The 18,402-nt window shown below is 33.1% G+C and overlaps 1 protein-coding gene across 1 annotated transcript in view; it reads right to left on the bottom strand.

The window, feature by feature from the left end:
* Positions 1 to 17,489, bottom strand: part of LOC148951505 (protoheme IX farnesyltransferase, mitochondrial-like) — a 37,885-nt gene extending 20,396 nt beyond the window's left edge. Inside the window, exons 1-3 of the mRNA XM_089090300.1 lie at positions 17,466 to 17,489; positions 7,989 to 8,297; positions 1,275 to 1,470 (exon numbers count right to left, since the gene is read on the bottom strand). Coding sequence (XP_088946426.1) covers positions 1,275 to 1,470; positions 7,989 to 8,295 — 503 coding nt within the window. The 5' untranslated portion in view covers positions 8,296 to 8,297; positions 17,466 to 17,489. The remainder of the gene's footprint in view (positions 1 to 1,274; positions 1,471 to 7,988; positions 8,298 to 17,465) is intronic.
* Between the last annotated feature and the right edge of the window lie 913 nt (positions 17,490 to 18,402).

Below are 18,402 nucleotides of genomic sequence, written 5' to 3'. Positions count from 1 at the left end.
AGGTACATACAGAGGAGCCCCCAAAAAATTCAATTAAACGATGGGTTTAAGAAATTATACAAAAATTTCAAAATTTTGAGATTTGCGTAGGTGAAAAGTGACCCAAGCGACTGTCTTAACAAGCTATGAGACCGTTTTTCCTGCGTATCTCATCCTATTACGAAGTTATGTCTTGCTTTATCACACAAAAGCGACCTTTAATTTGACTCACGAGATTATTATTAGGTATCAAGCCAGGGAAAAAAAATTTCAAGTTCTAATGATGGAGGTAATTACTATTCCTAGACTGAGCCAACTTAGTTCATTAAAGGCATAGTGATTTTCTTACCACAGTCATAACTTCATTTGATTCTAACTTTGCCTGTCTACATTTACTAGATATGGAGTTCAATTTATCGTTTCCACCGACAAGAATGTAAATTAAGAAAAAATATGACAGAAAATATGCAATTTTTTATGTCATCAAAAGACGACATCTATGTCACTGGAGAATAAATTGAGCTTGGTACCGTCAACATAAAAATGAATCGAGCACACAAACTCTTTGTTTTGTTGACATCCTGTTGTACATGAAACAAACGAGGCTCGCATTATTAGTTCAGTAAGGTATAGCTTACAAAGACATATAGTAATTTCCCTAAACAGTTTTCTGTCGCCCTATAGAAAATTTCTAGGTACAACAATAAACTCTAAAATATTAAAAAGTGACATACTGTTAGTGAAGCTGATCCTGATCAAAGATTTCAGTTATGAAGCACTACCATCTACTCACTAAAAGTGATTATTACAGATTAAAATTAAAACCAACAATTAAAATAATTATTAATTATATGCTGGCTAATTCAGTCAGCTACAGAAACAACTCAAGCAAGGTATTTCTGTTCATATTGCAACTGAGAGTAGGATTTTCTCTAAGATACGAATTCTAATGACTAGCGTTAAAATTCAGTCTTTAATGACAATACCATAATACTACAATATGATTGGTCAAAGATCAGTCCTGTCAAAGATCAGTACCGGCATTTTAGGTAGGAAGACATTTAAAAATTTAAGACTATCTTTTTCAACTTTATCTTAGTTTAGCTTTAATTTGTTTTTTTTTCTTCTCTCCATGACATATTTCCCGGTTATTGCAATAGCCTAACGGAATAGCCAAGTGGAGCTCATTGGCTTTATTCCCAATGGTGGCTATTTATTTTAAACATTTTAACTACATTAATAACCCTTTATACCAAAACATGCACCAATTGGTCTTCTAAGTTACATATACAAACCTAATAAGGTTTCTAACAAGGAGTCTGTTCTTAGTTCGTCCCATTTTAGCATCATAAGGAATCTCCATAATCTGGTTAAAGGCGTGTGAAGACATAGAGGTCAATCCAGTTCCTATAGCACACACCGTCATCAATTTATAATCTATTGCAGCCGGTGCCATTAGGTATCCAGCAGCAGATGAAAACATGACTAGTGCTGCAACATAAAGGAAAAAAAAATCAGTCTATAAAGAAAACATGTATAAAGCATAGGTTAGAGTCAAATGATTTGGCATTGACTATAAAGTTTAAGAAGCGCCCAGTGGAGTGCAACGAAATAATAAATTATGTACAAAAAATTACATTAACCACACATTATGATTAATGCTTGAAATTGACTGTGCAATTCGGGAAATTTTCTGTTCATATTTGAGAATTTCTATTGCAAATCTTTATTCATTACAAATACATACAAAATATATACATGTTTACAAATGACAATAGTGTATAGCAAAGAACTAGTTACTGATTGGCCAACAAGAATCACACACCATACGCATGTTACCAAACTGCTGTCAATTAATTAAAGCAACTTGAGAAATAATGGCAGTGTTTATAGTAACTGGGCAACATGATAAATTATCCTAGATTGTCGTAGCCATACACAAAATTATGACCTTGCCGGATTGCACTGATCTTTACTTATAATGAATGATTATTATGAAAATTACCCTGAATAATCAAATTGACAGTAACATAATATATATATATATACATATAAACAAATGTAAATTTGAACAAAACTAATGATGTTGATCAAACGCATGTGGCAACATGCATTATAAGCATGTTGCCAAATTGCTGTCAATTAATTAAAGCACCTTGAGAAATAATAGCGGTATTTATAATAACAAGACAATTTGATAAATTACCCTAGGTTGTCATAGACAAATATAAAGTTATTATGTTGCCTGATTGTATTGGTCTTTATTTATAATGATTAAGTATTATGAAAATTATCCTGAACAATCAAATAGACAGCAACATCTGTACAAATACATACAAATTTTAATAAACGAATGAAACAATGTATAAGGTCAGTAAGCAATTAGCCTTTGACCTGTTAACATGACAACTTGTTTGGATTGAAGCAAATTGCTTATTCAGTCACCAGCTTTCATTATTGGTAAATCAAATCTTTCATTTTTCAGACAAGAAGACACTTAATGTACCAAACCTTCACTGCCTAATCCCATACCCAATACACCAAAAAAGGATGCATCCCCTACAGTCAGGAAACTATCAAGTTAGGAGCTCACCAATGTCAGTCTAAATAACCATGAGAATACATATACATTAGAGGGAGGGGGCTACCAATGCCCTTATGGCTACTACTCAAACAACCTAAGGCATAATTTGTGCAATATGGATTTGGAGGTTTTTCATACTAGTCATTATATTTGAATACACATATAAGGTGGTGAGCTTGCTTTCAGTCAGTTTTGGTAGGCAATTTAATCTGTCCAGGTCATTGCCATTCCTGTTCTTTAAAAAAGGATATACATGTGAAAAGAACTAACTAAGTTTATGGTAAAGAACCACAGGCATACAAAGAAATTAAATTGAAGTAGGGAAGGGGGAGTTTGTTTTAGCATAGCTATTGCTATATGTGTTTCGTTAGGTCATTAAATCTTTCCTGGTTATTGCCATTCCTATTCTGTTCAATAGGAGATACATGTGAACAGAACTAACCAAGTTTATAGTAGAGAACTATAGGCATACCAAGGGCTTAAAATTGAAGAACAGAAGGGCGAGTAAAATTTTTTATCATTTTTTATCATGCCTATCATTTTTTTATCATACCTATCATATTTTTATCATACCTATCATTTTTTTATCACACCTATCAATTTTTATCATACCTATCACTTTCTTATCATACCTATCATTTTTATCATAACTATCATTTTTTACCATACCTATCATTTTTTATCATACCTAGCTTTATTTTTTTATCATACCTATCATACCTATCATTTTTTTATCATACCTATCATTTTTTATCATACCTATCATACCTTATCATACTTTATCAATTTTTTTATCATACCTAGCTATTGCTAGGTATGAAGGGAGGGATGAAAATAAATGATGACTCTAGCTACAAAGCGCTTTAAACTTTCAAAAAATATAAACAATGTAACACGAAACTGTCAAACACAGAAGCTGTCTAATGTTATTGTTTAAATGATAAAATTGCAAGCATTACTTTTATTATTTTTTTTAATATTGTACTCAAAATCCATCAAGAATTTTCCCACAAAAATGAATTAATCAAAAACAGAATCAAATAATCAACCAATCATAAAACTACCACAAATCAGTATCTATAAATAAATGAAACCCAAAACGAACAGAAATTAAAGTAAATAACAGAGTGAGACTAAAAACGAGCAGAAATTAAAATGAGTAGGGTTCAAAACCCCCTATGTTTTCTAAAAGCAAGAATATAATTTGCACTTTACTGAAAATATTCAAATGAATTTACTGAAAAAAATTTGCATTGTGAATTTAATATACATATGCTGATATTTATTCTTTAAAATTTTAAATAATTTTTCATTTCTTTAAGTTATACAAGTGAAAAAATTTAAAGAATTTTATCAGTAAAGTACAAATTATATTTTGGCTTTTAGAAATCATAGGGGTTTTGAAACCAACTAACATTAATTTCTGCTCGTTTTGAGTTTGACTCTATTATTTATTTTAATTTCTGTTCGTTTAGGGTTTCATTTATTTATTGATACTGATTTGTGGTAGTTGTATGCTTGGTAGATTATTTGATTCTGTTTTTGTTCATTTTTGGTTTAATGGAGTTCTTTACTTTTTTTGAAAAAAATTATTTTGTGGAAAAAGTTTTTTCTTAATTAATTTATGTTCGTTTTATATTGACATAGTCTTTTCAAGGAAAAAGAAAATAGTAGTTTGAATCTTTCCGGTTTTCCTTTAAGAATTTAAAGTTTGGCCTGCTATTTATATACTGAAGAAAGTTTTTCAGCAATTTTAGATAACATGAACTCTTTTGAAAATCATGACACAAATAGTAGTGTTTAATTTAGTCATATACATCCTCTAGTTGACCTGATAAATAAAAGTTAATACCATTCCACAAAAATTATACTTATGCTCTTTCACAGCCTGGATACACTACACTCTTTTGATTTAGTAAAATTTTAAGAGCAGAAGTAGCAATAAAAGTAGCCCCGAAAATTCGAACTTAATACCCTCAGTCGTTCTTGATATATTGCTGAGATTTCTTATTGGCAACCATAATACAAACAGTGGGCTATGATTTAATTTTAAAGCAACATTTAATTTTTAAGCATAATGGGCAAATTACACAACTGTGTGGGGGTTGACCTACCGGATAACCCTAAAGATATAATTACAAGACCATTCAGCTATGCAGAACAAAATTGCTGTCTTAAAATTTGGGTTGGAAGTGTCTAAAAATTAAGAGCTAAAGCGGAGGGCTGATTGCCCTCCAATCACTTTTGACTCTTGAAAGGGCAATAGAACTTTTAATTTTCAATAAAAGTAGCTCCTTTAAAATATCAATGATACTACTAGCTATGATAGAACATCGCTGCCTATGTCCTTATATGCCCTATAGTTCTTATAATCCCTTTTAATGCCTGCATGTACATAAGTTTTTCTTTTAATTGAAACTCCTAAACGTTTTCTAAAAGTTTCAACTTAATGCCATTAGTGTCGTTAGTTACAGCAACTGTAGAAGCAGCATTAAATAAATACTCACAGTGTCTTCTGGCTAGCTCAAAATCCACAACCTATGAAGGTATGAAGGTGAAATTTTCAGAGATTATTTCTGTAATACGGATGTCAACCTGTTCGTATGCAGGTTGCCAAAAGGCCATATCAGCAATATCTTTGGAACAGTTTCGTGTGTGAAATTAAAACTTACAAGGCTTGTTGTGGAGGATGTTGAACTAACCAAAAGACAATATTTGCATCGTGATACAACTGCTTCTATTCAAACAACTAGTGCTACATCTACTATTACTTATTCTAAAATTACGGCTATTAAAGCTAGCTGTTCCTTTGTTACGGTTGCAATATTTACTGGTACCACTGCTACGGTCAATTATCACATGAATACCAAGTTGAATTTTGTAAGCGATATTGTAACTGCTCTGAAATAAATCTAAAGACGGTGTGCCCATATAGGTTGTCAATTGGAAGTATCAACAATGCTTCAGGACCAATTGATGGTATTAACTTAATAAGTTAAAAATTTTCATCCTGTGTTGAAGGGGACAATGAAAATAAGGTGCTATTTGCATACTGCTTCAAATGGTACTACTGCTACTACAAGTATTGCTATGCATAATTACTGAATCTTTCAACAAAGCTGAAAAAATTTATGTCTCAAAACTTTGTTTGGATGTTTATTATGGGAAATGATGGGTGAGGGGGGGGGGAAGTTTCTCTCAAATGGGTGAGGGGGGGGAAGTTTCTCTCAAATCACTTTGACTCTTAAAAGGGGCACTAGAACTTCCAATTTAAAATAAAATGAGACCCAACTGAATTTAATACGACCACCCATTCCATAAAAACTGTATATACCCCTAGGGCATAAGTTAAAGACCTTGCCCTAGGGCTTCAGGGGATTGTGCCAACCCTGGAAGAATTGTTATATGTTCTTTGGACTATTTTAAACAAAACTTCCATCGCACAATTTCAATCAGATGCATTTAGTGAAGAGGGGTAGTTGTGGGGGGGGGGCTACTTGACCTCCATCACTATTGACTCTTAAAAGGGAACCACAACTACCAATTTCAACCAAATGAGCCACCCCTAAAGCTTATACAACCATCCCTTTCATAAGTATCTTAAGTGCCCCAGGAGCATAGCTTATAACACTCGGCCTCAGACTTTGACGGTTTGTATCAACCTCAAAAGCCTTTTTATATCATCTTTAGACTATTTTGAATAAAATGACTGTCTCAAAATTTCTATTGGATACATCTCAGGAAAACACAACATGTTGGTGTGTGGGGGGAGGGGGGAGGGGGGGGGGGTTAGCTGTGCTCTGGTCACTTTGACTCCAAAAAATGGCAATAGAACTTATGATTACCAATCCAGTGAGTCCCCTCCAATGCATATACGACCACCCTTTTTATAAGAACCTTATATGCTCAAAGGGCATAACTTACAACCCTGTCCCTGAGAGCTGTAGGGGGAGGGTTGTCTTCCTCACAGACATAATTTTCAAAACCTTCAACTGCGATTGATGAAACTTTTATCTCCAAATTTTGATTGGAGGTGTAAAGGCAAATGATGAGCGTGGAGGGGGGGACTGTTTGCTCTCAAATCACTTTGACTCTTAAAAAGGGCACAATAACTTACAATTTCAAATCAAATAAGCCCCATCTGATGATTAAACGGCCAACCATTCCATAAGAATCTTATATATCCTCATAAAATAACTTACAACTGTATACCCAGGGCGTTGGGGGGTTGCGTCATCCCTAGGGACATTATTATATGTTCTTTGGACTATTTTGAAAAAAATCGCTATCTGATAATTTCGATCAGATGCGTTTGGTGAAAAGAGGGGTTTTAGCGGGGGGGGGCTAAATGCCCTCCATCACTTTTGACGATTAAAAAGGAACTAGAATTTCCAATTTTCAACCAAATGAGCCTCTTCTAAAGTTAAACCACCATCTCTCCCATACAAACCTTTAATACTCATGGGCATAACTTACAACCCTTGCCCCTAATCTCTGTGGTTTGTTTCAATCCCAAAAGCCATTTATTGTTTTAAAAAGTAGAGTTGTGAGGAAGAGTCAAACTTTAGCACAAAGAACGAGGCGTTGAGGAGGGGTCAGCCTCTTTCATATACGGAACAAATTCTGTTCCTTTTAAGTTTTAATGTTGCTCCTTACTTTCAGTTAAAAAAAACTTGTTTTTTTTTATTTAATTTATGAAGAGCTGAAGGCTTTGGTCATGCATATATTTTAATCCTTTAACTAGCAATGGAATATGAGATATTTTACAATCTATTTTACCACAGTTACCCTGTCTTGAAAGTAGACTTATATATTTTTTTATTGAATGTTTTTCTTATTCCCTTTTCTTTGCTCTTTTTCTATTTGTTCTAATCTGCTATTTATCTTTTTGGCATCAGTTGTTTAAAAAAAATACATTAAATACGTCTAAGCTCAAACGTTGAGGGAGTTAAAGAAAAACACCAACACTCAGAATACCAGGCATAGTAGGTGTGCATTTTCCTTCATATTTCAGTTGAAGTTATTTTTTTTTTAATATGACCACTAATTTTGACACTTGTCAGATTTGCACTGACCAAATTCCACATGAAAAACTAAAGAAAAAAAAACAGTACTGGGTTTTGAGGGTCCTGGGTATTTTGAGCATACGCTCTAACAAGCACTCACGCATCTCTTTGTGCAGAGATAACTATGGCTTCCTTCACACTAGTGCCAAAATACTATTGTAGTTTGAAATCTGCAATTTCATCAATATGTAATATCTATATTGCCAGTCAGTGAAATTCTTAATCTTGTTGGCCAGTCTGCAAATAAAAGAAGGCGAAGAACACTAGTATAAATTCGAAAAATCTACTACCCATCAAAAATAATACCCTTGCAATCTAACAATACACGTTGCTATCCAATCGAAACCAAACATACTTACAGGTAAGTCTTGCTTTTCCTAGTGACAGATAATGCACTGGAAGTTTCGCAAAGTCAATTGGCTTCAGTTCAACTTTTGGCAGATTACTTTTGTGTTCAAGAGGACATGGTGCCAATTCCTTCTTTGTTTCAGCATCAAGTTTTAAAATCTTTTCAGTAAGAGTAGATCCATTTCCTTCTTTTGATTCTACAAACTCATTTACTGTTTCATTTTTATACAGTCTATAAAAAGTACACAGTTCTCTTGAGCTGCATTGTCCAAGCTTTGCAGAACAAAGGCCTGGTCGAGTCAGAAGCAGGGTTGCCATTCCTATAAAAAAGGATGTATGAACAAATCAAAGATAACCAAAATCATCAATAAACTTAATACAAATCAAACACCAAATTACTTAATAAAACAGAGGACAAAAGAGTTACAGCAATTAATAATTGGGTCAATTCAATGAATCTAATTTTTGAACCTTAGCTAATTATTCCTAGTGTCCTGACTCAGATAATTCATACTTTTGAAAGGTGGGAGGATGCACCAATAAAAATAGGATCGCATACACTTGAGTTTGTAGTCAGATAATGCAGAGTAGCTTTTAGTGTCTCTAAGTTCAATAGTAGTAAGTCTTGATCATAACTTGATCAACACAGGCTTTATTACTATTACTGATAGATAGCTTTATTACTGCTTATTGAAAATATTCAATGTTACAACATTACTGCTTAGTCACACCAAGATGTCAAGCAGGACTAGCCTATTTAAGATTAAGCCTAGTGTAATAATAATATACTGGAATTAAATTTTTTAACAAAATACCAAACCTTTTATAGCTAGAAAAACACACAAAAAAATACTCTTATATATATATTACCTTAATTACCTTAATTTGGAGTGAAATAAGGTCCAATGTTGGATCTGTTTGGCTCCATTGTTGAGATGGCAGTTAAAAAACATTTTTCACAAAATAATTAGAATGGGAAATTTCTATTTCATGGCATAGCTTAGTAGTTTTACAAGACACATCACTTTTCATTAGATTAAAAATGTTTTTTTTTCTTTTCAGGAAAAAAAACATAAATACTTTTTGTCAGAATTTGATATCATATTAACATTATTCAGATTGTATTGAGGTTTTGGCAAGTATAATATCTTTGAATTTTCAAATGGGTACCTCCTACAACACTAAATCTAAAAACTAAAATAAGTAAAAATTTAAAAAAATTCAATAACTCTATAATGTTTGATGGTCAAAATAAAAGCATTTCAGTTCAATGACAAAAATTCCGCAGCTTCATATAAAATCTACTTATTGTTTCCTTCTAGGTTTAATATATGAATGTTTACTAACGTGGTGGAGGGGAGAGTCGCTTGAAATTGGAAGATTTTCTCTGAAGGGGGGGGGGTCTGCACCTCTTACCTGTTGAAGAATATGACATAATTTTGACTAGATACAAATATCTGGTGAACACAAATTTTGATGGAATGAAAAATCAGCCTGCTGTTTGGCTTGTAAAGCTTGTTTTTGTTTAATATTCCTGTTAGGTTTCTTAAAGGTCTGATTGCTTCAAATATAAACTTTTTACAACATTTTCTTTTCTCTTTATCTTCCATTTACATTTTAAGTATTTGACCTTTCATGGAATTTTTCCGTTTGAAATGTATAACTAGTCACCTCAGGGGCATGTGTATTCAAACAAGTCATATTATGTTCTTCCCATCTAAGACTGATCTACATCTAATTAGCAGTAAAGTTAGTTCATTAAATGGGATTCCAAGGGCCTTGTAACACTTTACATCAGTTTTATATTTATGTAGACATCTGATATCAATGTCCTGTGAAGTGTTGCATTTGCAACAACTGTCGCCCTAAAATTTGCAGCAGTGGGACAGCAGATATAACTGTTTGATGAAAAACAAGCTACATATTCCATTATGTGTTTTTCATAAGCTTCTACAACCAAAATAGCGTTTGGCGTGCTATTACTACTGCTACATAGTCATTGCAACACCCAGAGAGACTACTACAGTTGTGCTTGCTCCACTCCAATCTGTTCAAAGAATTACTCATTATTCCCTGCCATGAAGTTCTAGTTTCCTTTAAAATCTTTCTATAGACCTCTTCACACCCTATTTGAGGAAAATTTAGTTGGGCAGCTCCACAAAGCAAATGTCTAAATAAAAGAAAAGTAGTACCATTAGAGTTTTTGTTTTATTCACTTTTCATACTTGCATTTCCCCACCCCTGTGATAGTCCCTGATATAGCTTCAAAACGAAATATATACAAAACTAAAAGTAAACATTAAAATAAAGAAATTCTTACTTTATGGTATGCAGCATGTTTCTTTTAATCATATTATCATGTTTCTTTCTATTGTTATGAACATTTTTAAAATCATGTCAACTAATAATTTATCCATAATCTCATTATAATCACTCAGGTAAAAGTGGATTTCATGAAATCAAGACTAGAACTACCCATTATATAATGCACCAGAAGATGAAAACAATAAATAAATGTATTATTAGGGCTAGGGCGCCGCGCCAGCGGACCGACCGAACGCCGCCAACGAGAAGTCCAGTCGACCACCACCGAAGTGTCACTACGCCGCCGACAGAGGCGGCGGCGTTCAGCTGACTTTAAATTAATTTTGTGCCAATTCTTTATTACGTCAACTAAAGTCGGAGCTTTTCTTTCTCATGTGGTTTAGTATTTCGATTTTCGTGATTAGAAATCAAGCAGGGCTTGCACTATCCCCAAATTTTCGGGTATTTCCCCGAAAATCTATGCGTCACCCCGAAAAAAAAATTTTTGTTTGTTAATTTTCGTCTCTTTTGTTACTTTGCATAAAAACCAGACAGATGCAACATGCAATTGCAAATATTGCAATATACACAGTTCTTCATATGTTGACAAAAAAAAGTATCATGTGTATGAAATGAGTTTAAATAATTTCGAACGCAGTTTCCCAATTGCTATTTCTTACATCATTCACAGAATTTTCTTACATCAAGAATTTTATTTTCAAGTTGAACAGAATTATGCAAGGCATGTTTTTTAAGTAAATACCGTTTTGGAATTAAAAAAAGACGTGCAAAGATATCGCAATAATTTTATTTTTACATGAAAGCCTGTACCTTAATCTACTTTTTTACATAATTTCCGTGAATATTGAGGCACTTGTCATAACGTGGCACCAGTTTTTGAATACCTTCCTCATAAAATTCTGCCGCTGTATCACAACTGTTTTGACTTCGTTATCGTCTTGAAGACACTGACCACCCAGGTGTTTCTTCAAGTGCAGGAACAAATGGTAGTCGCTGGGCGTCAGATCAGGGCTGTATGGAGGATGATCTAGAGTTTTCCATTTAAAATATTTGATGAGATCTTTGGTCCGATTAGCCACATGTGGACAGGCATTGTCATGCAGCAAAATGATGCGCTTACTCAACTTGCCATGTCTTTTGTTCTGGATTGCACGATGCAGATTGTTCAATGTCTCATAATAACACGCTGCATTGATTGTCTTATTACGAGGCAGAAACTACACTAGCAATGCTCCTTTTTTGTCCCAAAAAAACTGTGCACATGATTTTCCGGGCAGAAATTGTTTGCTTAAATTTCACTTTTTTGGGTGATGATGAATGTCGCCATTCCATGGATTGCTGTTTTGATTCTCACCCATTTCCTTACCATTCCATCACTCATAATGTTTTGTCTGTAAACTTCACAGATCTCACGATAAATATCGATTGGTTTTATACCTTTAGCACTAAGAAATCGTATAACCGCCCTTACTTCACAATTGGCAGGACTCACGATTGTCGGAAGCATCTTAAACACTCAGTAAACAACGTATACAATTAAAAATCAGACTGTAATGGCGTCAGTGCGTAGACAAGAGATGTAGGTAACCAGCACGCATGCGCAGAACGACGACCATAGCGCTGTGGTGGCGGAATCGCAAAACGGTACTTACTTAAAAAACATGCCTCATAGAATGCATTCACTACTATACAGCTTCAGCCTTCAGTTGGATTTTGAAATGATAGCCAACAGATTGTTTCTACAGCTGAATTGTAAGTTTGCAGAATTTTTTTTTTTTGCTGTTTTTAGATAAGATTTTCTTAATGTTTAATACTCAATTGTTGGACGCCTGATAGATTAAAGAAAATATAATCTTCTTTCTGAAAATTTTCTACCCCCCCCCCCCCAAAAAAAAACAAAACAACCTTCTATTGGGACAAAACTTAGCTAGCCTTTAGACTAAGCTATGTACAAGGTTGGGGAATTAAAGATTGAAATGGAAGTTACCCCAAAAATATGATTCATGAAGAAATTGTAAATTATTGCTTATAGGGGGGGGGGATAAGGGCCTATCATTTTAAAATGATAATACCTGACTTTTTTTTAATTGAAAGCAGTGATGCCAAGATATATTTTTTTTTTCATTTGAAGTGGAGACGGAGGAAAATGATATAAAATTCCCTGGGAAACCATTAAAATATTTTGGTAGACCCAGGAAACAAGTCCCCCCATTGGGACTTGTTTATTGTCTTGGGAATTTTGTGATTTCTCATAGGCTACTGGCCTAATTTGGCTTTTGTGTGTGCTCCTTTTTAATTAGATTCTTTGGATCTTATTGAATGCCATGGCAAATCTAAGACCCAGTTTTCCCATAATTTGAGGTATATCTGAACAATTTCGACATTTTTGTTGTTGTCTTTGTACCCCTTTACTCATACATTTAAAGAATCATATATTTAAAGAATATAAAACGGCAACTTCAAATGTTAGAATGTCAAAAAAACAACTATCAAATTGCCATTTTGATTGACAGATTTAGACTCTTTGAACTAAAATTATTGAGAGTTTCAGAAAATTATATTCAAGGGGCAATAAAATATGAAATTAGGTGGTATAGAATTTTTCTACTCGGGCAGGAAGGATGGACTGCATGTTGAACAAGGAAATAGCTAAGTCTTGTTTACATTGGAAAGTATTCATAAAAGAATGCTAGGTATCATTGAAAGACTGATATGTGCAGTGCATATGTCAAAGTAGCATTTGCCTCTCTAGAACCAAAAAACAGAGTATTTAGTGATTTAGATGACTTTTAATTGCAGCTACAGGAACACATAGACAGGATTCTTGGTAGAAATGCATTATTTTTATAACAAGACTTAATACCAATGTGGGTTGATGGTGTACTAGCCTAGGTAAATTTTGCGTAGGAAAAGAAATCAGTATTGGTTACAAAATACTACAATTTTTTAGGTATAGCAATCTAGTTATAACCAATATAGTATTTGTGCATAAAATAGACCATAAATTATCACTATTAGCTTCAAAACGAAATATATACAAAACTAAAAGTAAACATTAAAATAAAGAAATTCTTACTTTATGGTATGCAGCATGTTTCTTTTAATCATATTATCATGTTTCTTTCTATTGTTATGCACATTTTTAAAATCAAATGCCATGGCAAATCTAAAACCCAGTTTTCCAATAATTTGAGGTATATCTTAATAATTTCGACATTTTTGTTGTTGTCTTTGTACCCCTTTTCTCATACCCTCAATTTTTTTTTCAAGGAACACTAAGCTGTTTAATGTTATTTTGCGCATTTGTTTGAACCATATAGTGAATCATATTAGACCATATCAATTAATCAAATGAACCATATTAACCTAGTTAATTATTAAGTAAATAATTTTTGTAATGAAAAGCTGAGACAGTATCCTATCAAGATGGTATACAGAGGGGAAGGGGGTAGAAAGGCATTACTTTTGAATGATAATACCTCGAAATTTCTTGATTGAAAGCAGGGATGGCAAAACCTTCATTTTTTTTTATTTAAAGCAGAGACGGCATTCTATCAAGGTGGTATCCCAAGGGGGGGGAGCTATCATATTTAAACGATAATACCTCGATTTTTTTTTTTTTTTAAGCAGGGATGCCAATAAGTTAATTATTTTTGTTTTTTTAAAGCAGAAAGGGAGGGGCATAAAGAGTTATTATATTTAAGTGATAGTACCTTGTTTTTTTTTTATTGAAAGCAGGGATGCCAAAAAGTTTAAAAGTTGACAAAAATTAACAAGATTTTCATCAGTTATACTTGATACAGCACTTGTATAGTTTTATTGTTCAAAGGGAAAGGGACACTTGTGTCCAACCCATTTTTTTCTTATTGATGAAATGAGTTTGCTTTGAAGACATTCATTCTTAAGTACCAGGCAGATTCACACTAAAACAAATTGGTGTGACAACAGCAATATTGACATCCTCACCTAACATTGCACTCAAGTGACAATGGTGCCCTTGGTCCAGTGCCCGAGTTACATTTAAAGGCCTGGTCATATTAAAGGTTCAATCTGGGAGGTTCAAGGAGGAGTCTTTGACAGTCTTATGACCTCAGGGTACTAGATGTTGCAACGTTCTTACGTATCTACAGTGGTTTAAAAAAATCGATCACCCCACAAATGATGACAAAAAATATGCACAAATATAACATTTGGAATATCATAACACTTTTTTCAAAGCTTTGATGAAAAGCAAAAAGGGCTAAATACCCCTAATTATGCTAGAAAGCTATTTTAAACAGAAATTCTTTGGAGATTTCCATTGATATGACCATAGCAGAATCTTTGAGCCAGGGTGGGGATCAAAGAGGATTCTTTGAGTATTTTGACTACAGGTGACTTATTGTTGCAACTTTCTTAAATTTGGTAATTTTTGTGAGCATTTGGAAATCAAAGCTTAAACTCAATAATTGATACTAAGTCTCCCAACATTTTACTTGGATTAAAAGTGATCAACTAGGAAAAAAATCTCTACATCTTCCTTGAGCTACTTCAGTCAGCATATTATTTAATTTAATTACATTTAAAATGGATGAGCTTTTCTTTTTTTTTTAACCAAAGAAAATAGATGGCACTTAATTTTTATTAATAACGAATAAAAAAATAAGTGTTTTTTTGTTATTGTAAATGAATTGTTCTCATGTGAAGCGTTCACTACTTCACAGTTATACTTACTCCTTTTAACTCCTTACAGTAGATTTACTCCTTTTAGATGCAGTTTATAATTTAGCTGATATTAGGTATTTATGAGATTATAATTTGGAATGAATCCCCAAAGGAAAAAATGAATAATATCCAAAAGAGCAGCCAAAAGCAATAAAAAAAAGCAGCAGTTCAGCCTTAGCCTACATGACATATTATATAAAGAAGCAAAAAAAAACTTTAAAACTTCTTTTTTTTATTGTTATTGAACACCAGTTTTTAATACAAGGAAGGCTTTTTAGGAGTCCAAAAGAGCAAAAAAAAAACTATCAAAATCAAAGTTGCCCATTTCACTGTTTTAAAGGTGACAAAACAGATATAGGCAAAGGGCATTATGAACAAATTAAGCTTCTAAGTTCAAACTTATATTCAAAGTTTTTACCAAGATAGCTGATGAATTTTGTGATACTGTATTTGAAGTGTTGTATGCAGTAATGATTGATGAAAAAACACTACTAATTTTGATAGTTCTTTATATTAAGAATACATAGCTAATAGATACTTCAACTATTATGCAAATGCTATGAAACGCCAAAGCCATTTTGTTTCAACCAGATTTCTACTTCTCTTGATGAATAACAATGAAGACCAGTTTCCAGCCAGCAACTTATGAAGTTTTTGACTCATGAATAGGCTCAAATCTGTTGTAAATGTAAGCTGTGATTTGAGAAAGACTGATGAAAACATTAATGTTTGCAGTCAACATTGATTGTGCTGCCAACAGCCTACCAGCAGTGCAGTGCACTGTTTTTGGCCCTGCTGCCACCGGTCTTCCCTCATTGGCATGGCGCCGGGGTCTAATCAGGGCTCTATGAGGGACCATCAGGGGGGGGGGGGTCTATTGTTTTAAATAAAATATGATAGTTGAAAGAAAACAAAATTGAGGGATCTAATAGTATTACTTTTATTGCATTAAGATGCTTCCTTCTGTAGAGCCACTAAACTAGAAGAGGGAAGTGTGTAGTGTAGCACCTCTCCAGAAGAAGATATGCCAAAATAAAGAGAGGCATTTTTAGATTGCCAATTTTATGCTCTTCTTCATGGTTACAAGTGGATTTTTTGACAATTCATTCCCAGCCTCCCTCTCCCCCTTATATTCTCATACATAGCCCTAAGCTATATACAAAACTAACATAAAAAAAATGGCACCATTAGATTCTTTACTTTATGCTCCTTTTCAACATAATTGCTATTACCTGGATTAATCACCCTATTTATTGATTTATTAATACCAAGATACGGTAAGCTTTAACAAGCTTGTCACACTAAACAATTATAAAAAAGTCTATAACAATGTCAATGACATAACAAAAACATGCACCCTGAATCACCTATATATAGCCCTAATAATACATTTTGTTATTTCTATTGTTTGATCTACTGCAAAACTGGTTTTGCTGTATAGAAACTAAGATATACAGTTTAGTCTCAGTGACTGTGTTCAACATGGCAATCTGATTCATGTAAATATGCTACATATTATTAAACAGTTCACAGTAACAAACTGTAAGTAAGGAGCCAAACAGCTCAATAGTAACCAAAACTCTTAAAAACAGAATTTTGATATCAACAAATATGTCAAAAGACTTGGCTAGTTATTCTGGTTCCAAATATATAAGATCCATTAGGCTATGTTTTAGGCTACCCATAAAAGGCTGTGAGCTTGAAAAAATTAGCTTTATTTTTGAAAAAGGGGACAAACACCCCCTAAAAGTAAAAAAATTTTAATGAAAATCACACCATCAGATTAAGCATATTAGATAACCCTACTGTCAAGGTTACAAGCTCTTGTCTGCAAAAATTTGGAAATTCTGTGTTTTTTGTCAGACAAAAGATCATGGATGCATGTTTATTTGTTGTTTTTCCCCAGGGCTGAATGTATTGAGCTGATGGCCTTGTATTAGACAGTGAAACCACATATAAAAGTTCTGACAATTTTCATGAAATATTCAGTCCTCATCATAAGCAGAAACTGATGGATGAATATGTCATCAGAATATCCAGAACTTTAATATTTGTTTTTCACTGTCTAATAAAAAGATATATCTCTATTTGACTTTTTATTGGTTCCTTATGCTACCATTTTGATTTGTAATGATATAACTGATTATTGGCCCTTTTCACCATTAGGCTAGGCTACATAAATTTTGCAGCAGTATACATTTTTGGTTTATCCATTTTGAGCTTCAGTAACCCCTTTCCAAGATAGCCAAAAGTAGAATTTTACCTCATTTTTTTAGCTTATTTCATGTAGGCTATAAAAGATTAAACTACAAACTAGGCTAGTCTAGATCCCACTTTGACCTAGAAAAATTTGAGCTCAATGCTCAGCTTTTAGACCTAGGCTTAGTTATTTCCGTCCTAGAAGCTTGATAGAGATTTTATTTTAAACAAATTAATACACAAGGACAAGCAAGACGAACAATTGCCTAAATTCATCTGTATAAAAAAAACCTGCTTTATATTGTTTATATAATTCGCGGCTGTACATGCGTTTTACTCTAGTACTAGATCAGGCATGTGATCTGAGCAGCGTTTTGTGTCTTGGAGCGCCAAATGCAAAAATCGTAGTCACATAACAAATTCAAATTTATAATTAAAATAGACAACAATTTTTAAAAAATTAAATTATTTTCAAATGTTTAAAAAAACTGAAAATTGTTTAAAGAAAAAGTCCATGTTTAAATGAAAGACTTTGGAATAGAAGACTGCTCCTCCGACGAATTAAATTATAAATCAAAATTAGGGTTTAAAATATGCTGTTCTGTGACAATCTATGTCATGAAAATACGATTCCTTTGCAACTATTCCGTTCCTAATTGCAAATTTTCTTACAAAATTTGGACAAAAGCCAAACTTCACAGTAAAGAGTAAGAAGCTAAAAAGGAAACAACTCCCTTCGTATGAAGAATAATCTGTTCAAGTAGGTTTCAAATATGTTCCTGGCTTTCAGTTGAAAAGCTCCTTTTTTAAATTAATTTCTGAATATTTCCAAATCATACCTAGACTTAACCAAAATATTTGAGGTATCGATCCCTTAAATCCCTGGCTATTTGCTTTTAAAATGTGTAAATCAACAATTGTGCGTTAATTAGTACCGTCCAACATTTAAATTTAAAAATTTCAATTTGGGATAAAATTTGAATATACTTGAAAAATTGGAGATGAATAGCAATTTCGGTAAAAAGTACTTGTTAATATTATTACTAAGGAATTTTGGTTGGATGAAAAGGAGTGTTCTTGTTTGTATGGAAGAAAATTCTGTTAAACTTTTGATCTTCTACATAACTGAAGCCATCACTACCTCTACAACAGTATTTTCTTATCAATAAATACAATATATACATTTGTTTAAATACA

The sequence above is a fragment of the Artemia sp. Qi Xiang Cuo genome, chromosome 6, assembly GCF_049724085.1.
Source record: "Artemia sp. Qi Xiang Cuo chromosome 6, ASM4972408v1, whole genome shotgun sequence".
In the NCBI taxonomy this organism is placed as follows: Eukaryota; Metazoa; Arthropoda; class Branchiopoda; order Anostraca; family Artemiidae; genus Artemia; species Artemia sp. Qi Xiang Cuo.
This window is presented reverse-complemented; position numbering and strand designations above follow the sequence as displayed.